We start from the raw sequence: 27,567 nt of genomic DNA, 5'->3' as shown, positions 1-27,567 counted from the left end.
AAGTCTTAACTCTAATAAGGTTTTTTTTTTTCCTTATTAGTTTCTTTTTGGTTTTTTGTTTGTTTGTTTGTTTCTTACAATTACATTTTTATTCTAGCCCATACTGGAGAGAAACTAAATATGCACATTGTAGGAGGAAACTGAGGCAAAGCAAGCATAGAATGAAGATATTGCTCTGGGTCTCCAATACAAAGCACTTCAGGATCCACAACAAAAGTACTACATAAGGTCTATTATTGTCCTCTGAAAATGTGTCTCAAAGACATTTAGAGAAGACATCCTATACTTGTGAGCCAGATCCAAAACTACCGAAGTCTTTAAGCATGGGCTCAGAGTGCAAATAAAGTATTTCACTGAACTGGAGTAGAAACAGATGACTTCATCCTGTAATAACATGCTAGTAAAAGGTCCTTCTTCATTTTCTTTTCAGCAGTTCCTGAAAACTGCGAACCCACTACAAAACATCAAGAAACGAATACAGTATTTCTAAGTATTTTGGACATTACTAAGTGGAGAAATTAGATAGGAATCTGTTCTCATAAAGAAAATCACAAATCATGAGCTTTTCAGAAACAAATAGAAGATGAATGATGTGCTAAAAGCATCAAAGTAATCCACTAACTTGCAGAGCACACAGAAGCAGTTACAAGACATCCAGTTCTTCCTTAAAGTATAATAAATCATGGAGACAATGGCTGCAGAGCGGCCAGCATCTGATTCCTTTGGCACAGAAAAATACTTTTTGTTTCTCCGGGATATCCATTAAGAATCTGTAAATGTCAAATATTAAGGAGATGAGATGAGACAATTCAATATGCAATTCCAGAACTCATACTGAGGACGGAAGCAGAATTTGCCACCTTCAATTATAGCAAATACCTCTTAAATGTTTCTGGATTAGCAGATTTTTGGCATAAGTAAGATCTTTTCCTTAAACGGTCTTTTGGACAGAAAGCCAGGTGGCAGTTCGGAATTCCAAAGCAGAATTTAAGATGATAGGGAAAACGACATTTACTTTCTCAATAAAAAAGGTTCTGATGTGTAGAGGCTCATGCTGAAGATACATTAGATGAATCTTTTGGCTTGTAAGTGAACCTAGTACAGGATCTAATTATTGTATAAAGGACTTTGATCTTACTTCATTACGGTGGTGAATTTATATCAACCTGGGAATCCAGACAGTATTTTTATATTATAATTTTTAGTGGTTTTAAATGTAAATACAATAGCATCATTTTATTCCTTTACATATGGTTTTGACACAACTGTAAAATTCATAACACACTTCTCCTCCAGTGCCACAGAGGGCCTGCATATCTTTCAAGATTTTCTAAAATAAAAATGAGGATTATTGTTTAAAAGAATTCCTCACACTTGTTCACCTATAATACTTGTTTTATCCAATTTTAATGAGGCATTTTCTTTCCTTGTTAAAGTGAGGGTCTCCTCTGACACATGATGCTTAGAAATATCATTTTAACTACCACCTCTTGGTGAGGACGTGATCACCTCTGTTCAGCATATGTGTAAAAGATTCTCCTCCAAACTACTAACACAGGAAGCTCAGCTGAGCTATTATGATCAGGCTTTTTTTTTTTCCCCATGCAGCACTTTCAGCAGCAGCCAATTCTGCAGGCAAACCCAAGCTGTTTGAAGCAAGACTATTACCATTTCGTGTCCCCCATCACATCTTGGAAACCTCACTTCTTAGATTTGCACAGGGTTTATTAAATGAAAACTGCACTCACTACAGTGGGGATTCCTAAAAATAAGGCAGATCCAGTTTGTTTCATGTTAGTTCTAGAGATCAAACAGCAATAAGAACAGAGGTTTTTAATTGGCTTTTACACTAGAATAAGCATATACATCTTTGAATTAACATAGAGAGTAGCACTTCACTTCTTTGAAAGAATAAAATTTTAATAAAATCTAAAAACTTCTCCCATGAATGCAAAATCATCTCTCATAATTCCTCAGACATATAAAGGGCTCAATTCAGCTGAGTAAATATAGAAATCTAATGCAACTTGAGTCTTCATAAGGCATCCAAGACATCTACAAATGGACTAAGAGATATTATAGTTACATCTCCCAGGATATGAGACTTAAGGGAGACCTACACATTTCTAAAGGTTTGACAGAGGCCATACAAGATGCCCCACAGCACCCAAAATAATGGCAAACACCTACATTTAGTCCATGAATCATGCCCAGAATGTCTCCTACTTTATAAATAGACTTCCACAAGATGTAATTGTATATCAAAACTTCAAACTGCTCACTATCTACTGGTAATTCATCTACTTTGTAACACTAAATAGCTCTGATTTGAGAAGAGTGGGTTGTCTAAGGCCATTTGGTATAAAAATTTGTCCTTTTCTAATTTAGATGTATTCACCTCAGCTTTGAAATGCCATGAATTATGTGATTTTTCTTTAGATTACTTTAATATTTGACAGTGTACTATACTATCTGCTAAATAACAGGGTTCCTGTGTGTACAGCTTAGAGCTCCCTCAAGAATAGAGTTCCAAGTACTATTAAAATCCATTAGTATCGCCAGTCCTCTGGGCCATGTAACATTTGTAAACTAACAACTTTAATTATAAATCAGGCTGTGTATCCTAAATTAGTTGTATCCTGATGACTTCTGCAGTTCTTAGCTCAAAGGAAAACGAAAGTGATAGTAATTTATGTAGTTCATATATATAAGCATTTACAGTTCTCAGACACCTGCCGAGCAGTCAGTGTGCCAAACCCATGCCTGTCATTCCCAGTTACATCACCTAGTCTAATTTCACTTTATGCTAAGATCTGTCCTGGCATCTCCTTTTCAGTATATTTCCTGCCTCTTCAAATGTATTATTTCTAAGGATTGATCTGCTGCTATTATTTAATAGTTCCCAGAATTATCCCAAATGTATTTCTCTTTAACTACAAAATATGGGTAAGAGCTGAGATTTTCTTAGTTTCGTAAAGGAAACACAGATCTTTAACTTGAACAAATGTACAGAGAACAAATGACTTTTATAGAATTATGCCCTTTGCACTAAATGAAGAAACAGCCATACAAGATATATTTAGGCATGAAGTGATTTGGTCTATATAAAGCAGCCTACAGCACGCATCTTCTTCGCTGGTGACAAGCAAACGTCACCGAGAGCAGGAGTTCTCTGAACCCTACATCAGTGATGGATTCCACCTCCTCTTCAGTGTCTTGGGGAGCCTGAATCCAAAAACATGAGTTATCTCCCTGACAGGACAGGGCTCTCGGCTGGGATTCCATGTAACTTATTACTGGGGAATTTAGGAAACCTCACTGCTGTGGCATATCATCCTCCAAACAGAAGATGCCCAGACAGATACTCACTTAAAAACGACAGAGAATCAAAGTCCCCACACCACTCTCAGAAGCAAGATCAAGAGGCCACGAATTATTATTAACCTGTAAGTTACGAATGTTTAACAGTAAAAATTTTTGCAATACATTTAAGTTCACAAGCAGAGCTGACTCAGCAGCCATCGACATGCTGTGCATTTTTTAAGGGAAATGAGGTAATAGTAGTAAGATTTTAAGAGCCAAATTTTTATAACAGATGAAAAAGAATAGTCAGATAGGTACAATTATTTCTCCAGGCCTCCTTGTTGAAGCAACCATCTGATACAAGAATATTTGTAACTTCAGACTGCACAGCCAAGGTGTTGGAAGTGTTATTTGTGTAATGTATATCACACGGTGCTGCAATACATACAATTTACATATCCTAGTCTAATACACAAATAGGCTTTCAAAGGCAACTTTTCTTTCATGTCATTAAAGACTGGGTATGAATATCTACTTTTGCTTTGCTAATTTTGCACCACAAGTTTTAACAGGTCTTTATTAATTTAAGTTACTTTTCATTAGATTTACTGTCAAAGTTATGGCAGGTTACAGAGTTCCTCAGAAAGATTCAAAGAGGCTCCAAAAATGAAAACAGGTAACTCCAGGAAACTCTTTTTTTTGTGTGTGTGTGAAGGACTGAAATAAGAGTGAAAAATAGTTCACATCTACAAAGGCTACATTAATTGTGTGCAGTGTTTGAAAAGAATGTTTGAAGGACACGAGGTGAAGGCTGTGCAGTTTTTAACCTAGTTTGTGCATTTGGGATGGCTGAAACATCATGTAATATATCAGAAGTACACAGTGGGGTTGAAAAGCAAAAAATGAAAACTGGACATTTCTCTGTTGCATCATAATACTCAGTTGTACAGACCTGCTTGGAATATCTGCCCCCAAAACAAGCAGGAGACAGGTCATGAATGCTTTATGTCCCCAAAATAAATTCCTTACAGTAGGAATTACAGACTAACAATTTTTTAAAGCTTTCATCTATATTTTTCTGTTGACAAAGTTTTAATTTGGAACTACCTGGAAGTCTTCTGCTTTATTCTAACTAGCTGCAATTAAGCCAAAATGGATACTCTAACCTTGCTCGAAACCAAATTATTTTAAATTATGGGGATAAAAACAGTCCCAAACAAGATTTGTCTGCCATTGTTCAAAGTGTTGAATGTACAAATGGTATGCAAATGTCTTTGTTTTGAGAAGGGTAAAATCTGAACAGCATTGACATATGGTTTAAAGGATTGGGGAAAAAAAAAGTTATCTCCATTATACAGATGGTAAATTGAGGCACAGAAAGAATAAAAGCTTGTGCAAGGTCTGATAAGAAATCTCTTCATATACAATCTTCCCCTCTAACATACCTCAGTTTAAATTTATAGTCACTTATTAAAGAAATATAGTAGTCACCCACATAATTTACTTCATCATAGAAATCTTTTTATTATCATTATTTCTGAAATAAGTTCTAACTAACACCACCAATCTGCTCTGTACACCATTTAGCTAGCCACATAAAGCACTGTCTGTGTCAACAGGATAAAACATACCAGTGCTTATTCTTTGAAATACCTTATATCAGACTAGAAACTTTATAAAGGTTGCCTTTAGATTTCAAGATTTCTTTTGTCTTTCTCCCAACTTCCGATATATTGTCACTTGTTTTTCCTTTGGATTATATGCCTATGGAGGACACTGTAGAAGCGGGCACGCACCAATTAAAGAAAGCTGAGTCCATCATAAAGCTGTCTGGACTATTTTGAAAAGGGTACAAAGTTAAATTAAATATTCCAGTCTCAGAAGTTGTCACTGCAAAGGAAAGCTGTGCCATTGATCTGGTATCAAACACAGTTTACAGCATGTGAGCACAGTGGACATAACTCCCCTAATTACAGTGGATTAAAGCGGGAAAAGCTCTATTGATGTCTAAACTTGTAGTAGGAGCAACTAAGAGAGGTGATGAGGAGAATCAGGTCCTTCCACTGCAGGAAGATAGTGTCACACTTTAGTGATAACTTGACAGGAGGAAAATTCCGGTATCCGTACTTGATAAATCACATACATATAGACGAGCATACAGCTTGCAGTCAGCACTTCACTGTGTGCAGTGGAAGCACCAGGACCACAGTCGGAAGCATCTGCTCACAGTCTTCTAAGTTTACTAGTGACTGCAGCAGTTGCTGTCTTCTGATAAGTAAGGAATGCCAAAAGACTATTTTTGAGGCATTTTAGAGGGTCATGAGAGGTGAACCATGCTGCTATTATCTAAGGTAAGAGAACAGCAGGTTGTTTTCAAGCACCTTTATGAAAACACTTTCTACCAGCCTCAGACAGCAAGTCCTTGTTACTGCTCATATAAACAGAGAGCCAGATTGGGTTCAACAGTTCCTCCAGCCTCCATCACAGCCAGGTTCGTTCTTGTCTTCTGCCTCAGCAATGCCAATTGCTCCAGGTACACACCCCAGTGGTTACATCCTTCTTGCACAGAACAAACTCTTACTAATCCTTTTTCAACCAGAAAAATAACTACATATGTGAGAATTAATTACACAGCCTACACTAATTATTTACCTGTTGTGATAAGAGCTACAATTAAAAATAAGAAGCTGGTTTTACTGTTCATTCCCTTATGTTCCTGTCCCAGGTAAGGAAAAGTAAAGAAGTACTGCTTTCAAATTATCTCAGTGTTTTGCTCACATTGATTTTTTTTTTTTTTTCTGTGAATCCAAATTCATTCTTTAAAAGGTGAGCTTTCCAACAGTAAGTCTCACCAAACTTATTTTCAATAATGTCTCTTTTAATAATTCCCCAATACAGTAACTCAATTCCCTTTTTATCCACTTCTCTATGGTTCTGGGCTTCCAACACTGGATTCAGTAATCCAGATGTGGTCTAACAAGTACAGAGTAGAAGAGCATAACAAGTCCCTTCAACCTCTATCTTTGCTTCTGTTCATACAGCCCAGGCTGCTATTGGCCACCTCTGCTGCTAGGACTTGCCACTGGCCCATGTCCTTCTTTCTGGCCACACCAAGGGCCTTCCCCACAGAGAAACCAGTGTGACAACTCTCCCTTTGCAGACTTCCATGAAAGCAGCAGATGGCAAATGACAATGCTCAACGGCTGATGCCAGATCGTGGTGGGCACACAGACAGCTCCAACAGCTCGGCCGCTGTGCTGCACGTGGGGGAGCTGTGGTTACCTGGCTGCAGGACTGAGCCTGAACAGAGTCCGGATAAATTCACATCGACCAACAGGACCACATTGGTAGTACTTTCTCAACAGTAGACGGCATAATTGCATACAATTAATATATGAGAACACTTTATATCTTAGAACTTACTTAAAAAGTTACCATCAGTTGTTACAGTCCTGGAAGTAGAGATGTGTAACATCAGCTTTGCTACACTGCAAATGACTATCACAAATAACTTAGAAATTACTGCTTTGAAACAATTATCTTTAAAAGCAGTTACTACCTTTTCTCCCCACAGTTCCCTGTAAAACTCAGGCAATCTATAAAGTTGTAGCTCAATCTGTAAAGTTTACTCTGAAATAAGGAAGATGGCCAGTTTCACAGAAGTGAAACAGTTAAAACAACTCCAGTCAAAAATTAAGTTCTTAGTGTTAAACTCTGCACATTTTTTTGCCTCTTATGATAGATTAGTATCAGCAACACAGATCTGACTGAAACCTTACTAAAGTCAGCTTTAATAAGCTTTAGTAAAGCTTACTAAAAACTTGGAAAGGAGAATAAGCTGGATAAATAATATGAATGGATGCAAATGGCCAGGTATCTAATTTTGGCACCTATTAAGACAATTGCACTTTGGTGATGGATGGCATCATCTTGACATGCAACATTTCTAAAAGCTTATTGCAGCAAGCATTCTTCAGTATGAATGTAGGTTTCCAGAATATTTTGTGTCTCAGGTACATCCTGCTGTTTCTCAGGCTCTCTATCCACCAGGCCCATAGACGATAAGGGTACCTGCTGTTCTGTAGGAGCCCTATAAAATCACTTGAGATAATTCCAAAACCAAGGCCTGCACAGACACAAGTCCATTTGGACTCAAAGCCTTTGAAACTTTTCTAATTATTGCCATCAACCTGGGTATTGCACAATACAACTCCACTGACTCCACCAAAAAATCTGTCTGGATTGTCTCAAAGGAACAAAATGTAAGTAGAAAAGAAGACAAATGTTGTAACAGTGCACTGACTACATCCTAAATTTCCTTTGTTGGAGCAAAAATTCGTTGGTTCATTGCTGGTATTAGGCTGGTCAGTAAACTTGCCTTCCAAATAAAGGAAACAAATTCCCTTGAAAAAAATACATACCTAGTACATTAGCCGTACACTGGAGAATTCCTGAGACATCTTCAGTTTCTTCATTGCCAGGGCAGTCTGTATAGGAGCATCTGTCTGATCTATTATGAAAGTTCTTCTCTGCATCCCTGTAACTACAGTAAAAAAAAGTTCAAAAGTTATAGCATATCCTTATACAAATGCAAAGTCGACAAACGGCTTTCAGAAGTGGTGGTAAAGGATGCCTTTACTCTTGTCTCTTCCCTCTTCTCCCCTCTATCACTCCCCTTCCATTCATGCATTACCACACACAGACGACAACACATTAGTAGCCTGGGTATCTCAAACATTATATTAGAATCTGGAATATTATCTGTAATGAGAATGAAGACATAAGAAAAAAACAGCACCAAAGGGCTGAAGCCTAAGGGAAGGGTATCAGACATATCTGTCTTATACATCATTCCTGCTGGGATGTTGTCTGTAACAAAGTTGTACTGTAAACTCCAATCAAGATGTTTATGAGGCAATGGTGAGTATCTAATAAGAAGAATAAATCTTCCACAGCACATTACATTAGCACTGCAAGTTTAAACCCAAGCTTTCTCTGTGGATTATCTTCTGCAAAGATCTCAGCAGAAAGAAGGATGTCAAGCTGCAACTCACCATGCTATCAAGAATAAAGTTTGTGTTATAGCCTGTTAAAAAATAAAAAGAATCCCACCACTGATGAAAGGTACAGAGCTACTGAGTCCAACCAGAAAAAAGCAGCCACCATCTAAATTATTCTATTTGATTTAACTTTGCTGGATTGTTTTTCCTTAATGCAACAGAAACAGAATAGAAGTTCAAACCATGTTTAAAACACAGCTTTATGCAGGTGATAATGATGACAAGAGGGAACACAAGTGAAGAAAATATTAGCAGCAGAGTGATAATGCTCTTGGCAAAATGTACAATTGATTTAGCTCAATGCAGAGAGAAAAGCTTATCTAATGAGTATTTTAATAACAGTTTTGCTATGCTTTCATATTTTGTTTATACTTCATAAATCATGAATTGCAGTTTTACGGACTGGACTCTTCATCTGGTTAATGCCTGTAAAGTCTCAGCACCTGGGTTGCCAGAACCTGTGGAAAAGGAACTACAAAGAATTCAGAGCAGCACATCACGTTACCCCCCAACAGGGAAACTGGTTCTCCATGTGGACTAAAGCATATTGGGAAGAGTGGGCTCATGTTAGACATGGAGAAACCTCTGGGAAGGGCTGCTGAGCTGCATGGTCTGTACCACTTTGCATGTCTCCAGCAATGTCAGGACACGTGCCGGGCACGAGGCCATGTCCTGACACACTGTCCGAGCTGACCCAGAGCCCAAAGTCACAGCCTGGCCCCACGCCATGTCAGGGGCCAGGGCTCTTCAGCCAGTGTTACCAACACCCTGCACAGCACCAGGGCCACTCCTCACCTCTGATCTTGACCAGGAGGGGAGATTGGATGAACATTTATGTTGTACCAGCTGTCAGCACCCAGCTGTTTGTGTGGGGGTCTACAGGGGCTGCTGTAAGGAGAGGACAGGGCTGCCCCGTGTTGGACACAGCTGGATCCAGCTCCAACGGCCCCATCACAGGGCACAGCTGAGCCCAGCAGCCAAGCAGCTGGCGTCTCTTGGAAAATGTATTTGAGAAACAGCAAATCACCTCATGATGGTGTGAGGGATGAGGAAAAGTAGTGACAGAAACAGCCCTGCAGACACCAAGGTCAGTGAATAAGGAGGGGGAGGAGGTAGTCCAGGTGCCAGAGTGGAGATTCCCCTGTAGCCCCTGAAGAAGACCACAGGGAAGGAGGCTGTCCATGGAGGACCACAGCAGAGCAGATATCCACACTGCAGCTGGTGGAGGACCCCATGCCAGAGCAGAGGGATGTGCCCTGAAGGAAGCTGCAGCCTGTGGACAGCTCACAAAAAGCAGGAGAAAAGTGTGAAGAGGAAGGAGCAGCAGCGAGGAGCTGTTATGGACTGAGCACAACCTCCATCCCTATTCCCCATTGTGCCACTTGGGGTGAGAGGAGGTAGAGGGAACAGCAATGCCTTTATCTCTACTCCCAAGCCTTGTTCATCATGTTTTCCCCTCTGTCCTGTTGATGAGAGGAAGCAAGAGAGCAGAGCATCTGGAAGTGGGTCCAGGAGCTGGCCAAGGTCAACCACCACAGTTTGTACCAATGGTTAAGATCATGGGGCAGGGCAATTACAGGACATCTGGTAGAGACAGATGCTACTTTAACAAACTCATACTGATGTTCAAAAAGCTGAGTCACTGTATTGTAATTCACAGGAACTACAGGTTTTCAGAGTGTCCTGGCTTTAAACTTCGTCCATTAAAAAAGTGCATCTGAGCCACATGTAGCCATAAATAAAAAGCCACGTTGTTACTGCACATGTTTTCCTCGAGGCACTGTCTCACACTCTGAAGTATCCTAACATGAAACCTCATGCAGTTTTTTCAGTAACAGAATAAAATAGCAGGCAGAAGGCTTCATCCCACTGCCAGCCCCGCGGTGGGTATCACAGCTACCTGCGAGACGGGCCCCTCGCTGCCCGCAGGAACCAGCCCATCCGCTAATATGGCAGGTATCACCCACCAAGCCAGGGGTCCCTGGGAAGTTTAACCAGACTTTGAGAAACAGGCAAGGACAATTCCCTCCAGTGCACTGAGCTTTGAAACTATGTCATAAATTCTAAAAAGATCCTCAGCATAGCATGAAAAAAAATCCCTTACATCCGTGTAATTAAATTGAGAGGAAAGCATTCTTCATTTGTCATATGGCACAGCTGTTTAATGGCTATAGACACACGGCCATTATATTCTGACTCTGTTAGGAAAAGTAAGTTATCTGTGACAATAAAATATAATACTTGTGCAGGTAAGGAAAAGGTTGAGAGAAGATTATTTCAATCAATGGGAGAATGTCTATGGTTTTCATGATGACACTTCCTATTACTTTCTTTTTACTCCTCAGTCACCTATTAATTTTTTTCTACAAACTCTTTGGAGATGGTTTTCAGCCCTGCTTCTGCAAAAACCTGCAAGTATGTAACAGTGCATCTATGTAATGAGCACTAATGCAGGATTTTGCAACGTTTGGACCTCAGGTCATAATGTAAATAACTTTGCCAGCATTCTCAGCTGGCTCTGTGAAAAGCCAATTGGAACAGATCTTATATTTTTACAAAAAAGAATCCCTGTTGTCCTTACATAGGAAACATCACTGTTAATGGAGCAGTCATGCTCTGATGGGATTGCATGGAAGCAGGACTGGACAGCAGTTTACCGTTCACGTCTGTAGAGTGTATAGTTACCCCAGAGCATCTCTAAGAACTTGTGGGAAAAATTTAGAAGCTGGTCAAACAAGGATGTGACTTCGGAAGCACAGAGTAAAAAATTACCATGCACCTTCCACTACCTCTTATTAACACTTACCCAATAACTTGATGTTCAAAATACTGCAGTGTCCTTTGTAGAGTTTGCCGAATGGTCTGAGGCTACGGAAGAATAATTTAAAAAATCATAAGATTAGGGAAGTACAATAGGTTAATTAACATTAACTTTTATAACACTATTCTTCTCCATTTTTACTCCTCCTCATCTTCTACCTGCTCGGTGCCCATCATGGCAATAGATATGAAATATTATTCATCCTTTATATCTTACTTCACCATCTAAATAGGAAGAAATTTTACAATGTGACAGAATTAATACTGCTTACAAGACTAGCTGTGCATAACAAAGGAGACACTTCACTATTAGCTCTCAAAAACTATCACCCACCAATTATATCATTATTTTTAAATAATTAATTTAAAATAATTGCAAGAAGATGCTATTATTTTGTGATGAAAGTATCACCAGGAAAAGGCATCGGGTTTTTTAACTTTGTATGCTCCCTAGAACATGTTGTACTAAAGAATATTATAATGACACAATTAATTTTGGCTTACTTTCCTGACAAGCTATGACTCTCCAGTAATCTTTTAAATTATCAGGAAACTAAAGTTCAGCAAAAGGAAATCATGACATGTTTCAAGCATTTCTATGCTATTTCATTTTAACAGGTGTTCACCAAACTACTTTCGTGAATATGTGTTTAATTGCATTATTACTACTACTACAGTGTTCACCAAAATGCATATTTACATATGTACCTATATATTTTTATTTTCCTTACTACTATGGCTGCTGCTGCAATTCCTATTATTTTGAATCTCTCATGAGAGATCTTCAGGTAAATGAAGAAAATGTGAAATCTATGTCATTCTCTTCAGAATTTTCCAAGTCACTTATGGCAAAACATCATTCTTCCAAAATGATTGCTTTGTACCAAATCTGAGGTTCTTCACCTGTCCATTCTGTCCTTGTGCCAGAGAGCAGACAAAGCGACACAATTGGGATTTATAAGCCTTCCTTCTGTATCAGAGGCACACAGGGATATTTTTATCAGACTCACAATAGCAGACACTCAAATTTTAGAGATAATGGGTATTTCCATACCTTTTGGAAAAGGCATCTAATTGTTTGGGAAAGTAATAGTTGAAATGCCCCTTAATCAGAGGAAGATCATTCTAAAACCACCATCATCTTTGAAAGTCTCAGATTCTGCTTACTGCTGTACAGATCCAGCAGTTCAAGAACTGAGCTTTCTTCCAACTGTCGTCCACGAATTTGCCTTTTGCAAACTCAGAGGTATCTGTTTTGATGACGACAGGACTGAAAAAGTGTATACCAACCTGCACTAGGTTTGTGCAATTGTAAAAAATTAATTTTTAATATCAAACTACAATAATGTGTCTACGCTTTTGAGTTCAAATGTCTAGAAATGCATGCACTGAACAAAAATAAGCTTAAAGTAGATGTAAACCTTGAAAGAGGGGTTTTTTTGTTAATTTTGTATCAGATAATTACTTCTCTGTGGGAGCTAAGTTTCCTGTGCTAAAAGGCATTAAAAGTTACATGTTCTCTTGCAAAACACAAGGAATGGAACTATCACATATCATAAAACCATCCCCTTCTCAGTGGTACAGCAGGTGTCGAAGTCCTTAGGCCTGGTGGGCTACAAATATATTTCATGGCATGTTCTCACAGAGATTCAGAAGCTTTCTGTGCTCAGCAAGCAGAAAAATCCATTCTTCACATATAGAAAAGATGCATTTTTCCACTCTAGCAATGAGATAAAGCAAAACGGCTCTAAGCAAAGAGGTCCAGACAGCTGCCAACTCCCATCTCCATAGAGTGCTTCCCTCAGTCTCACGTCCTACACACAGGACATCAGGACTGCACCAACACCTCCTCTGACATGAAACAAGGAATGGTAGAAATGTCAGATTGTTAAATTAAATCTCCTTTCTGGTTCTCCCAAAGTGCTTTTACAGCAAGTGTATGGAAGGCAGCAATGCCTGGTAACACAGCAGAGATGAAGAAAAACATTAATAGCTTTTTGTCTTCTCAGGAAGTTTTGTAGCTTATGACACCTGAGCAGTCCTCCACAGATTGCCTTTGACCTTCTCATGCCTGACACACAGACGTTGCACCCCTTACCCAGGGAAAAATCCTTTTGAATACCTAAAGATTTGACCATATAAGCAAACTCCAAGTCCTGAGCTTATTTCATCAATAGACCTCCCTTCTCCTGCACTATTGAATTTAAAAAAAAAAAAAAAATCAAAAGTACTGTTAACTCTCTCTTGTGAAAGCTAAATCATCTGCCTAGCTGTTGTCATACAATCCCATTAATTCATACCCCTTTTCATTAGTATCTCCCATCAAATCTTAGAAAATTCTAAGTACAGACAAAAAACAGGATTTATTATTAAAACACTGGTCATAAACAGAGCTCTATGTAACGTGCTTGTAGCCAGTATGAAAATTGACCTAAGGAGTCATATAGTCTTTCTTCATTTTTAACAAGAATTATTACACCATGTCACTGTGCATGGTTAAAAAGCCACTGTGGTCATCTTCTCAGTTTGCTGTATTTCATCACTGGTGAATGTCATTTTGCTATATTTGCAATTCTGCAATACGGCCATGACTAAAGAAAATGGAGAGAAGATGGTTACAGCTACCTAGAAGGGTAGGTTGGTGTACCACTTCTTCCAGGGCTGACTACACATTGCCTATGAGAGAGAGAGTGAGCAGGAAAACATTTCCAGCTCTTTTCTGCATCCAATGGCAAGACTGGATGGAGGCAAAATAGCTAAATCTTGTTCTAGTGGCCTCTCCAAGAAACACCTTCTGCCAGTCACGAAGATAAAAGAGAGCCTAAAACAATGCACTTCTACCACAATGTACATTCATGCCACACAGGTACCCAGTGGTGCTTATTTACTGAAGAGGTTTTAAAGCTTCATGAGCACTTAAAACGAAAGATTTAATATAAACATAAAATTGTGTATATTACCTAAAATAGTAAATTTTAACAATTAATTTTTATTATAATGATTTACTAATATTTGGTATGCATTACAAATAGAATAGTCACATCAGTTCATGTTTCTAACGAAAACTCAAGACATGTCAGTACTGCTATTGTTAACTGTAAATTAATGCAAGAATTGCCATACCAGATGATATCTAAGCTCCATCTGGAATGGTGAAATACGAGGTAGAATGGACGGTGAAGGTATTTAGACTAATCTCTTGCATGCCAGAGGCCACAGACTTCCCTGAACTAATTCTGAATCTAGTCATCAGGCCATGGGTAACCCTAATGTGTCAGAATAAATAATAAAAAATCAGAATCACACAACCATGCTGTAATTTGTGTTATAACTGGTTGTTCATAACTGGTTGCTCAGATCTTTCTCCAGAAGGGTGGCGATCTCACAATCCCTCTGGGCAACCTGTGCCAGTGTGTGAATACCTTGGTGACATTTTTTTCTTTTTTTACACGGATTTGTAATTTCCCATCCTCTAGCTTCCTTGCCTCTCATCCTTCTGCTGTACACCATTGTGAAGAGTGTGGTGTCATCTTCTCTACACACCCTCATCAGGTAGCTGCAACAAGATACTCCCAAAGCTATTTCTTCTTAAAAGCTGAAGAGACACATCTCCCCTAGCCCCTCCTCAGATGTCACATGCGCCATCCCTTGACCATCCTAGTAGTCCTCTGCTGGCCCCAGTATTAGTCCTTGAGGCATATGGAGAGGTAATTGTTTGCTATTTTGAGTTTGGACCTGATGGCCAGCCACTTTTTGAGCCTTAAGGTCCAGCCAATATTAAACCCACCTTATCCCCTTAAGAAGTCCACATCTCACCATTTTGGCTCTAGTGAGACTACGGGAGACCATACCAAAGTCAATCAGGTTGGTCAGACATAATTCATCCTCAGTAAAGGGCATAAAATTGTGTAAAGGGTGTTAAAGAGAATAAAGGGGTAAAATTTGGCCTGGCTGGTACAAATCACCATCTTGTCCTTTTTTGTGCTAAGAAAAGGCTTCCAAAAGGATTTGTTCCACAACCTCCCCAGGCACTGAGGTCAGGCTAATTGGTCTGTAGTTCTCTGGATCCTCCTTGTCCTTCTTGTCACCGTATCTTGGATGTGATGTTTGCCTTTTTCTAGTCATCAAGTACCTCCCCTGATTGCCATGAGTGGGAGACTTTCCTATCTCTATCCCTGAATCCCTCAATGTCCCTCCAGGGCACCCCATCCCACCCCATCCTCCAGCTACTATAGATGTCTTCTTTTTTTTTTCATTTGGGCTCTGTGCTAAAGTCCCTGTTCATCCATACTATCCTTCTTCCATGCTTGCTCTATTTTCTGCACATCATAATGAACTCTTCTTGTGTTTTGAGAAGGGTGTCAAAGGGTCCATGAAGATCAAACAGCTTCTTGTGCCCATTTACCCTACAGGCTAGTTGCTCCCTGGATCCAGCCAAGAAGATCTATGAAGAAGCCAAAATCTGCTCTCCTGAAGTGTGAGGTTGTGACTCCACATATTTGTCTTTCCCATTTCTCTTCATATTTTGAACACCAGTATCTCATAATCACTGCAGCCAGGGCTGCCCTCAACATTTATACCTTCAACCAGTTCTTCCTCGCTTGTGAGCAATAGCTGCAGCAGAGTATCTCCACCCCTTGTCAAGGCATTGATCTCCTGCATTAAGAAATTGTCTTCAGCGCACTCCAAAAAATCTCCTCCATTGCTTGTGCTCAGACCTATTGCTGTTCTAGTGGATTTTGGGTTGGTTGAAATCCCACACGAGTACCAAGGCCTGCCATTTTAAGGCTTCATCCAGCTGTCTAAAGGTTTCCTCTGCTTTTACTTCTTGACCAGCCAGTGTGTAGCAGACATCCCACCACTCCGGCTCACCTGTCCTCTGCTCCTGACCCTCAGGCTCTGGGCCAGCTTGTCCAGAGGCAACTGCCCCCACACTGCTGCCACCTCTTTACACAGAGCGCAGCTCCTGCTCCTCACCTTCCCAGCCTGTCCTTCCTGAAGAGCCTGTGTCCATCTCCTGCAGCAGTCCCATCCTGAGAGCCATTCCACACAAGGTTGTGTGCAATCCCACAGGAAGTCCAAGCAGAGGCAGCATGGGGATGTCTAATGCCACCTGTTTGTTCCCCGTGCTGCCCGCATTTGGGCACAGGCACTTGAGATGGGCTCGCAGTCATGTGGCTTTTATGAAGTGAGCGTAAGAGCCTCTTCCGTCTTGTTTTTCCCCTGATATGTCTTAACTGCTCCCCCTTCTCTTCAGCAAATGAACCCCCTTCCCCAACAAGCATAAAGTCCTCCTCACAGGGTTGTGAAGCCTGTTAGAAAAGGCACCTTCACCTCATGTTCTCAGATGAATGTTATTCTTGCTCAGCAGTTCTCGCTCCTCAGAGAGTGCTCCATACCCATAGAGACCAAAGCCCTGCCAGCAACACCAGCCACACAGCCAGGGACTGCCTTACTATATGTCTCTGCTCCAGCCAGAGCCTTTCCCCCTCACAAGCAGGATCAAGGAGACACCAGCTGGGCTACCACACCCTTTGTCCTTGCACTCAAAGCCATGTAGTCATTGCTGATAAACTCCAGGTCTCCCCTGGCTGTGTCACTGCTGCCCACATGGATGAACAGCAGGGGTCACAGTTCAAGACACAAATAAGCTTTGGGAGCCTCTTTGCAACACTATGTCTGAGCTCTTGGCAAGCAGCAAACCTCCTGAGGCATCACAGCAGGTTGCCAGATGAGTGCCTCTGTCTCCTCAGGAGAGAGTTTCTGACACCTACCACCCTCCTCTTCTTGAAGCCTCTAAGAGTTGAAGCTCAGCTGGCTCTGCTGTCTCATCCCAAGGGAGGTCATCTCTCCCACTTCTTCCCAGGGCACTGTACCTGCTCTGCAACTGCTGAACCACAGGTGGAAAAGGGGCCCTATCTGTGTTGTCAGCAGTAAGAAACCTCCAACCTCCTCCACCTCAGGAGTTTCCAGCCTTGACCCTCAACGTTAGCTCTGTTTTTCTCTCCCTCCTTGCAACATGGGGCTCAGGTTCTCAGCTCTACAGGGCCTCTGTAAAGACCTGTCCATCCTCCTTGACACGTACAGCCTGCTCACTGTCTCCTACAGCTCTTCCACCTGGCAAATCAGTGCTTCAACCAAAGCCCGCTGCCGTTGCACAGCAGCGATCCTGACTATGGCAGCCCTGTTATGACAGCTGCTGTGACTCTGCTGGCCACCACTGTTTGCAGGATGCACACATAGAGAAATCTGCCCTTCTTGCCAGATCTCACCCAGTTTTCCAGTAGCGTGAAACTGGTTCAAGACCTGAAGCTAGAAGCGCTCTTCAAAACTGCTTTTATGACTAACTGGAGAAAATCTCTATGGAGATACTTCTCTAAATGATCTTGAAGGATTCCATGTTTTTTAACTCTGACAGCTTCCTTTGAAAAAGAATTCCAGTTCAAACATTGTGTACATTTTTTTTCTTTTTTTTGAGTTTAATTTTCCCTTCTTTAAACTCCATTGCCTCCAATTTTTGAGACAAAGGGGAGACGAATTCCACTTTAATTGCATCCCTTGTTATAAATGTCTTTCCTAAGGCAATCAAATGTAAGCTTTCCAGTCTCCTCTCAGAGGACAGAGACTTTAGCCTGTTCCCTACCCACTTTCTGTTGCCTCTATAGTTCCTATGATTTGATTGTAACACCTTTAGAAATAAATGGTAGGGCTCATCTGCCCAACTGTAGGCACCCAAAGTGATCTATTTCATCCTACAGTTGGCATCCAATATATGCCTAAGGACTCAGTCTTTAGAAATACTCATTTCTTTCATCTAGAAAATATGTTGAGTGATTGCTTTAGACTTGGACATCTTTTAAATGTTTAAGTAAGGACAAACCCCACTCTGAGGTGACAGAACTGCACACAGTATCCCAGATGACTCAGGCTAAATTTACATAAACACAGTTTCAAATTCTCAATCCCATTCCTTTTGCATCCTAAGATAACCAGATAGAATTAGAGAAGAAAGGGACTCTATGGAACAGGGTGGGCCGAGCCAGCAGTTTCTCCTTAACCCTAACAAGGCTTCAAAGATTTTTCCTGGCAAAAGCGAAGTGGCTCCTAGCTGAGCATCAGAAGTGCTTCAGCAGTCATGCTCTTAAAAACTTGAGTGCTTAAAATGTTAGACATGAAAGCTGAAGCATCAAAGAGCACAATAGGCTCAGCTAGAAATGACTTTGCTTCTATCAGAATTTCGAGGAAGTCCATCGGGTCAGGGGGCTTCTCCAGACTCTTGTGCCCTGGGGAGCTGCGAAGCCCTTCCTAGCGGAGCCTGCGCTTCTGCATGCAGGAGAGACAACCTACCACAGATCTCAGCCAAACCAACATTTTGATGGTGGAAGTTTTACATGCTTCAAATCTGTAGTGTTCAGTCACTAACTCAGCAGATGTGTAAGTCTTCAATTGCCAGCTTCGCGGCTGGTGATCGTTCATTAATGAAAAGCATTCCTTTTTTCATATTTCAGACCCAATTTTAGTCAGGTCTTTGTGCATAGGTGATTACAGATCTCTAAGTACACATGAGTAGGTGTGTACCTGGCCCATCTGGAAGGAAATTAATGACAAAATAGTCACTTTCACATCCAGTCTGGGCTTTTTTAATATTTAACCTATGACCATGAAAGCAGTGGAAAACTGTTCTTTCTCTGTCCTTCTGGTCACCAAAATATTGATGTTAAAGGGGCTGTAAACAAAGAATCAAGGCTCCAGCTGAAGACCAACATTTATCAACATGCCTAAATGCCAAGAATGGTGAGATAAGAACTGAAATCACTGCAACTAGGGCAAAACAGAACTGAAAAACAAAAGGAAGGCTCCCTTGGCATCCTACAGTTTTCTGATGCAGAAAGAAGGAAGGCTCTCTAGCAGGTCCTCACAGGTCCTGCACAGCCAGGATCCCTCCTTGTCCCCTTCCCAATAGCTGAAGAATGGAATGAAAGGACACAGACAGAAATCAGAAATGGAGCAAGAGTCCCCAAATAAGCCACTATTTGAATTTAAAAAAAAAAAAAACAAAACTTTGGAGGTTTAATAATGCTTTTGATACTATAACCAGGAAAAGCTATATTTTTACTCTCTAGCTTCTGAACCTTTAGGGTGCACTAATTTGTTTCTCTGTAAATCTACAAGATAAAAATGTATTTTTTTCTTCATGAAAACCAGCTTCCTGATTCCAGAGGTTTGTGCTTTAGATAAAAGCACCAACTGCTTGCAGACCTCCGTGACTAGCACCAGATTTGGTATTAAGATGGGAAGATGCAGAATCCCCAGGAGGGCACTGTTTGGGGATTCAGAGTGGGATGATTGACAGCTGGAGGCAAAACAAGCTGCCCTACAACAGCTCACAATGATCCAGGTGGGACCAGGCAGGGGAAAGCATCTGAGCTCAGTACCACCTAGCACCTGAACCTGAGACTATTCTGCTCCCCAGCTCCTACAAACTGTGGTACTCCTCACAGAGAAATACCTGTGCACATCAGAGAAAATGCCTTAAATTAATAAATAAGATTGAGACTAAGAATTTTACCCCATACTATTTAATGGAAATAACAATCAAAACACTCTGAAGAAATAAAGCAGAGCTAAATAATAATTAGAAATTATAACTCCTGCATCCCCAGCTGCCTTTCAACTAGAAGAATCACAGACATTACAGATGGAAATTGCCTATTAGATCATCTAGTCTAACTCCTTGACAGTGAAGGATAAATATCTCAGGGTGCTATCCATTATAATACTGGCTGGGATCACTTTGTTCATCTCTGAATTTCAGCATGTCTAGAATGGATAGAAGCTCTGTGCTGCAGAAAGAATGCATTCAGTAGGTGAGAATATAATAGGTGATTTACTGCTAATGCTACCTGTTCATCTTCTAATGCAACTCACATCTACTCCATAAAATCATTGGTGCTGCTCTAGCAGACATAGGAAATGAAAGGCTTTATATGTCAGTACTTCTCAGGGAATTTCTTCTGCTCATTTAGAAAAAAAAAACAATTTCCTCAGTATGACTGGACCTACAATGCAGAGCTGCAAACATGCTTATCCCTTTGAGACCTACAGACAAATCAAATGCCTTCATTTTGAAACTTAGTTTGAGAGTTAGCAAGAAGACACATTTGGATATGAGATGGAATGATTTCTTCTACTCAAAGCATTTTACATTAGCTCAAGAGGTGTAAGAAGAGAAGAGAGGGCTTTCTCTGTGTTAACATTCTAAGTTTCAACGGGAGTACACTGGACCGCTGTAAAGTGGCAACTGTCTCTGCTCAAGCAATTGCAAATTAAGGACATTCACTCTTATTTTGATGTAGCCAGGACTACACATTGCTACTTAGGGGCATTTATTGATGATCATAACATTCCCTTCTACTTTACAATGGCTTTCTTGTTTGCACCTGGGCAGTTTGGCCAGGGCAGAGGCAGAGGAGCGCAGAACAATTGAGATCAATTTTCCCGGGTGAACGCTGGTGCTGCCGCGCTCTGGCATGTCTGGCCTGCGGGCAGGCCTGACCCTGCTCTCTGCTGCCAGGCCGCAAAGATGCCTGCAATAGTATGAATGGGTTTTTTCCAAGCACCGTAGGGAAGTTGAGATTTCAGCCTGGAATAGCACAAACATTCAGAAAGCAACTTTCGCTATGATCAGTCTGAGCACTAGGTGTCAAATATTCAAACTCACCCTAAATAATGTTTCACCAAGGTCAATACAATGCTGCAGGCCCTCGGGTGCAAATAAACTGATTTTTTTTTTTCTATTTTATTTGCTGAGGCTGAAATTCCCTTGCACGAGATGTTAAACTACTGAGCAAGACCAAAAAAAAAGAAAACCCCACAACATTCTCATATTAAAAATGCTTTCCAGAGTGTTCCTGTTTAAGACACCACAGCTCTGTTCCAGGCTATGAAACAGCAGATTGACTGGCAACACACTGCCCTTGTGACCTTGGTATAAATGGCTTTTCTCTCAGTTAAGTTGAAAGATACTGGGCAAAAGCTTGATCCTATTATACTTTAAAAAAAAATTATCTTGTTTGCCTGTTGGAATTAGAAATCAGGAGTTTCTCATTGACGTGCCTTTCTTCACCATCTTCATGCTTTTTTCTTCACACCCTCATTCCAGAGAAGGATGTTACTCATGTAAAGCTCATCCAGCCTGGGCTATTAAGTGAATCACCTCATCACACTAGTGATATGGATACCGTGTGACATTACCTTACTTCATTCAGAAAGACAGGCAGAAGTTATTCCTACAACAGCAGAGCTTAGATATATCTGATGGCTTAAGGCAAGTCATAAGGAGCTCAGTATATTTGTGCAAAGTTTTTTTAAAATCTTAACTAAAAATAAATTTGTTACCTCTCCTGTTAGAGGCAACAATTTGTTATTGCTCCTAAAAAGAGTAGAGACTAAATGGTAAAGATGTATGATGGAATTAGGTTTGATTTGAGCTGCTACATCACAATTTCTCTGCCAAAACCCCACCACCACTCACCGGAGGATTCACTTGCAATTAAGAAATTTGAAGTTACAGTGGTTCTGTGACATAAGTAATAGCCTAAACAACAAGTCTTTAGGTTCACTCTTCTCCCACTGTCAGGAAGAAAGGCTGTAATCAAAAAGACAATTCTTAAATTCAAAATATTTGGAGCAGACAGTAGCAGCTTCCTCACTTAAATAGGAGAAATTGTTCTTCATGTAATGTGTCTTCAACTGGGCCTTTAGAGAATAGCAGGAATAATTCTGAATGAACAGAAGAGTATATCAGAAGTGATTTTCACTTAATAATGTTTATAGTTCAAGAGATGTGTTACATAGGCCACTCCAAAACGAAAATCAAATGGAAACATAAGTCAGTTTAATGCTGTGTCATGCTGTAATTCTCTTTCAGAAAGATCAGTACAGCGCCCGGGGGTACACAGTCTCCTCTGAACGCATGCCCGGTCACTCAGGCCCTTTAGGGTAGTCCATGCCCCTTAGATGGAAGCAGAGGATTTGACTTTTCAAATCACTGACTTTTTTTTTTTTTTTTTTTTTTTCTGATTTTGATTCTATTTTCAGCCTGGTATTGGATACAAGTCAAAATAGAACTGGAGCAAATGTGAAAATTGCTGCAAGGAACGGGAATTCAGTAACATACTAAATGGCATTTCTAAAGAATAAAACTGTGTCCACTGGTGCCAGGATATCATTCCCACATGGCAGAGTTCTTAAAGGCAGAAAAATGTATGTAGATAATGAATAACATACAGTATCATCATCTCTAGTTGTAATTAATCAAAATTTATGTCATCGTGGGTGTAAAATTCATCCTTTAAAATGGAACACAGCAACAAAGCTGGAATCAAAAGAAAGGTTAAATTTGCTCGTGATGTGCATGTAATCATTGCAGATGATTTCTTAAAAACAAGGTCATAAATCAATGTCCCTACTAGGTTTCAAACATTTTGTTATTTATCTCCAAAAACCTGAACCCAGCCCAGCGAGAAGGACACCTGTTTGGAAAGCAGCTGGATCTAGATCCAAACTTCTCTGAGGGCATACAGAGGCAGAGACTCTTTGATGATGGTTCAGATGAAGGGGGACAGAAGGAACATCTTTGCCCAGTCAGGAACATGATTTAGGACCATGTTAGAGTTGACAGCAGCTGCCTACACAATCGTGGGCTCAGCTTCGTGGGAACATCACAGGGGTGAAAGGCTGGGAGAGGGCAGAGCCAGACATGGGGAAATAAGAACGGAGCACTGTTGGCCATGACTTCATGAGACACAGGAGTCACAAGAGCTGAGTGTGTGCAATGTCCGGGATTTATTGCACTAAGCAGCTAAGTTGGGTACCACAAAACCCACCATCTTCACACTCAGGCACTGAGCGCAGCCCTGGCCGGGCACAGCTCCCTGATTCTTCAGTCTGCAGCACCCAGCTGTGCCCAGCTGCTGGAAGAGCCTGAACCCTCCTGCTGCCAGTGTGCCTGCTTCCTCAGTGACATGGTACTTGGGGGGGGCAACAGGGCAGCACCTCAAAGTAGTGTTCAGGATATGCACTGTTCATTTGCTTAGTGCAGCTGTGACAAAAAGCTGCCTCTCTTCTTGCATTGCCACTGCTCTGCCTCCCTGCCCACTGCACCCTGCTTCCCTGAGTTTCCCCAGCACACCCTGCTCATTAGTTCCAACAGTGGGGTACATATGGAGACCTGCTCATTTTCCTCATTACCACATACTTTTCTCCAAAATATGCAGCTCTTTTGGTAGAAGTGAGCCCTATCACCCTCCTAGTTCTGGCTGCCAAAAAAAAGAGGGTTTGGTGTAAAGCACGTTCCACATGAACAGTGTCCATCCTTCAGCCATCCAGGCAGAAACATGAAATGAGTCTGTGCTGATTGAGGATCAGACTCCGACATCCTCTAGCATAACAATTGCAGAAAAAATCTCTAAACATTTAAGAGAAAAGTTGGAAAATCATGTGTGCTGGACAGTACTAGAAGCTGTTTTCCAGGAGCAAGTAGAAGGCTTGGATTAAACGCTGCAACACAGGAGGGTTTACTTTTAATTTTTTTCCCACAGTTCCACAAAAAGTAATATTTGTGCAAAGTCACACTGAGCTACACTTGAAACCAAGATTACAAGTGATACAAAATACAATAACTTCTTTTCACTATACTCAGAATAAAAAAATCTCAAATACTGCATTTTACTCCACAGAATCTCCTTCTATTGACAATACCGTTGCACTAACTCATGAATACATTGCGCAGGAGATACTAATATTTTCACACACACTTTTGCACTACCACTCATAGGACGTAGCCTGCTTGTGCAACCTTCTTGTTGCTCTGTCCCGTGGACACAGCTCTCGTTCAGTTCCTTTGTCCCCTGGATGCTCCTTGCTGCTCATTTTGAGATTCTCCACAACCCCAGAGCAGCCCTCGGTAGCCCCTGCTACTGTCACATTGAAACAACATCACCCCAGATATCTCTCTGCATGCCACAGCAGTATTTAACACACAGACAGATTCGTGTGGAAATGCACAAAAAAATTTTACTCGTAATCTCAGTCCTGGCCATCACCAAAGGAAAGCACAAAATTAAGGCTAAGTATAAACATCAGGAACCTGTAGTATCCTTCAGCTTTGAAAGTGTTCAGCACTGGGATGGGCACAAATTGCTGCTGCATTCATGTCGGAATCGCATCAAGCCATTGCATGTGATATATATAGCATATACATTCACAGACACTCATATGTACATAAATATATGTTCACACACTTAACAGAGACCAGTATCTATACTGTTATGGAATGAAGATATATCTACATCTATAGCAAAAGTATTAAAGCTTTTTGTTCAGAAAGAACAAATGTCAATGCACCCTTCAGATTTGCCTTTTAACTTTACAAATAAAGGGAATGAACCCCATTTGACATTATTTTATGGGCAAAGTATTTTTTTTTACTTCTAATTAAAGTTATTCCAGATTTATATTAGCAGGTGTGAAAATAATCAGATTCAAAGCATTAGACACATGGTAACTTGACTTGTTGCAAGAAGGCATGTAGTCAGTATCACAGAACAGATTCTCAGTAAGAAAAGAATGCACCAAAATAACAATGCACCTGAACAGTGATTTCTGCGAGTGAAAAATGAAAAGATGTGAACCTGATTCTTTTCTTATACCATAACTGTGAGAACATGACTTTTTTGACTTAATCACATTCATTTATGCCAAAATGTGTAAGATGGGAGTGAAGCACTAGTTACAATGCCAAAATAAAAAGGGAAATTTTAAGCAATAAGTATCACATATTAAAAATTAGAAAGAACACAGCACTAAGGGTTGCTATAATTATCTCCCAAGGAAGCCACGGAAGCTGTTGTTTGGGACATCAAAAGCAGGCTGGATGAAATTTTTTCATTCTTAAATTAAATTTCTCTGAGAGCAGGAAAGAAATAAGACTGTAAGATATATAAAAGTTTTCCTTGTCTCTTAATTCAAATAATGTGTTTACTTTAAAAACAAATTCAACAATTCATCAAAGCTGTAAAACTGTAATTGACTTTTAAATTAGCTCAATACAGGAGGTAACAGTCAAAGCTGGGAAAACACAAATACTAAGGTTATCTAAAAATACTGCACTGGGTTACTTCAGAATACTTCAAATATTTTGGGTAACACATGCTCTAATTATACCATTATATTATTATCAAATTAAATAGCTTTGCTTTTTTTTTTTTTTTTTTTTTTTTTTTTTGGTACTAAAACAAGACAGGTCACCTGAGATACTATCTATTAATATCAGCATTACAAGACCAGATTCCCAGTGGAGTGGGAAAGAATCAATGGGAAATAAAAATCTTAACTGAAACTGGATGGCTATTAGCTATGTAATGCAGGCAAACTTCTTCCATTAGACAACTTGCCTACTCCTCTCTAGCCAGGTTAAGAAACATCAAACAGAAAAGAGCATATTAAAATCCCAACAAAGTGATAGCTGATGGTGATGAGACCTGTACATAACTGCCAAAGCTGGATAACAATCTGCAAAAAGATGATCCAATGCCACAGCAGCAGTTGTAGTCATCTTAAAGATTAAGACTACTTGTTGCAATTAACATTTTATACCTTAAGATGTTGAAATACCTCAGAGACCAAACGAGCATTCAGTTGCATCTGAAACTTTATGAGGAAAATTTAATGATGGGTACAGAGGTATTTATAGGAGTGCAGTACAATCATAACAGAAAGGCTGGAGAAGAATGTTCTGTCCTACGTCAATCTATCAGAACTCCTAAGCCACTGATTTCAGTCTTAAAAAGCGATACCAGCACATGTTACAGGTTCTACCTAAATTCCCTGCTTATTTTAGCATACACAGTGCTTCATTGATTCTCAACTACAGGTGTAGCTATCTAGATAATCATAAGTCATGGATTTCAAAATACACGTTAAAGAAACTGATCTCTCAGGAATGTCAGCGCATCTGGAAGGCACAGGGAAATCTGTTGCTGAAATATTTCTGAACAAGTGAGAACTTTTTTTTTCTTTACCTTGTTCAGTACAGAAAAGCCCTTTAAATGTAAGAAGTTCACATCTTTATGTGCACGCATCACGTAGATGTGACTTTTTTATAAAAACGTTACTAGTACCAGATAGCAATAAGCACTTTACGATTTTAGGATTTTTTTAATTCAGAAAGGGACTCGGCGGAAGTGATCAAGCCAGCTAAACCGTCAGCTGCCGGCATTTGTGCCTTCCGACCCGATTTCCAGCACCGGGCTGCCGAGACCCCACTCCCGCAGGTTTGCGGGGCTGACACCCCGCAGCCGGGGCGGGCACGGTGGGGCAGGGGCTCCCGGCCGTGCCGCGGGGACGCCCGGCAGGAGGGCGCGGGCAGCGCCGTCTCCTTCCCGACACAGACCCGACCCCGCGGAGCAGCTACCGGGAGCAGCGCGGGGTCTGCGCGGCGCGGGGGCCGGGGCCGGGCACTCACCGCGGGGGCCGTCAGGCGGCGGATGCTCTCGCCCAGCGAGTCCAGGTTGACCCGCCGGCGGCGCGGAGCTCGGCGCGCCCCGGCGCTGGCCGCGGCGGCAGCGGCGGCGGCGGTGAAGGGGGTGTCGGCGGGGCCGGGGGGGCTGCGGCTGCCGTTCCAGCAGAGGCGGGACACGGGACACTCGCCCTCCTCCTCAGGGCTGGTCTCCGGGCAGTCCGAGCCCAGAGAGCTGAAGGACTCCGAGGAGATCTTGCGCCGGGACATGGTGCCGCGGGGCGGCGGCGGCTGGGCTCAGCGCGGGGTGGCAGGCAGCCGCGGCGGGCAGCGCCGAGCCGTGCGGCCGCGGGGGCGGCCGCCTCGCATGGCCGCGAGTGCCCCTGGGCGGGAGGCGGCGGCGGAGGCGCCGGGGCCGGCGCAGCCCGTCCCCTCGGCGCCGCTGCCCGGCTCCGCGCTTCGCCGCGCCTGGCCGGGGGAGCGCGGGTGCTCCGCGGCGCCGCGCCGGGAGCCTTTAAAGCGGCGGCGGCGGCGGCTGCCCTCCTCTGCCTCTGCCGCCCGCCCTCGCTCTCCCCTCCCCCGGCTCCCTCGCTGCTCCGCGGGAATCACGTGTTGTTTGGAGCCCTTTCCCCCTCCTCCCGCCTCCCCCCGCCCCGCTCGCCGCCTGTCGCGCTCAGCCCCGCACGCCGCGGCCCGCAGCCGCCGCCCGGCCCCGCTGCCCCGCGCCAGGGTGATGCTGCCGCCACCCCGCACGGACCCCCCGGCCGGCAGCACCGGCGGGGCGGGCCGAGGGCCGGAGCCGACGCGCAGCCCGCGCTCCCGCTGCTGCCGGCTGCTGGGAGGGCGAGCAGGGCGCTGCGCTCT

The 27,567-nt window shown here is 41.9% G+C and overlaps 1 protein-coding gene across 1 annotated transcript in view; it reads right to left on the bottom strand.

Annotated features, from left to right (window-relative positions):
* The window catches only part of GUCY1A2 (guanylate cyclase 1 soluble subunit alpha 2), a 163,906-nt gene extending 136,894 nt beyond the window's left edge, over positions 1 to 27,012 (bottom strand). Inside the window, exons 1-3 of the mRNA XM_082043437.1 lie at positions 26,710 to 27,012; positions 11,170 to 11,231; positions 7,725 to 7,846 (exon numbers count right to left, since the gene is read on the bottom strand). Coding sequence (XP_081899563.1) covers positions 7,725 to 7,846; positions 11,170 to 11,231; positions 26,710 to 26,973 — 448 coding nt within the window. The 5' untranslated portion in view covers positions 26,974 to 27,012. The remainder of the gene's footprint in view (positions 1 to 7,724; positions 7,847 to 11,169; positions 11,232 to 26,709) is intronic.
* Between the last annotated feature and the right edge of the window lie 555 nt (positions 27,013 to 27,567).

Source organism: Streptopelia decaocto, assembly GCF_964273445.1.
Source record: "Streptopelia decaocto genome assembly, chromosome: 1".
NCBI lineage: Eukaryota > Metazoa > Chordata > Aves > Columbiformes > Columbidae > Streptopelia > Streptopelia decaocto.
The sequence above is the reverse complement of the archived record's forward strand: the minus strand, read 5'-3'. Positions and strand labels throughout refer to the sequence as shown.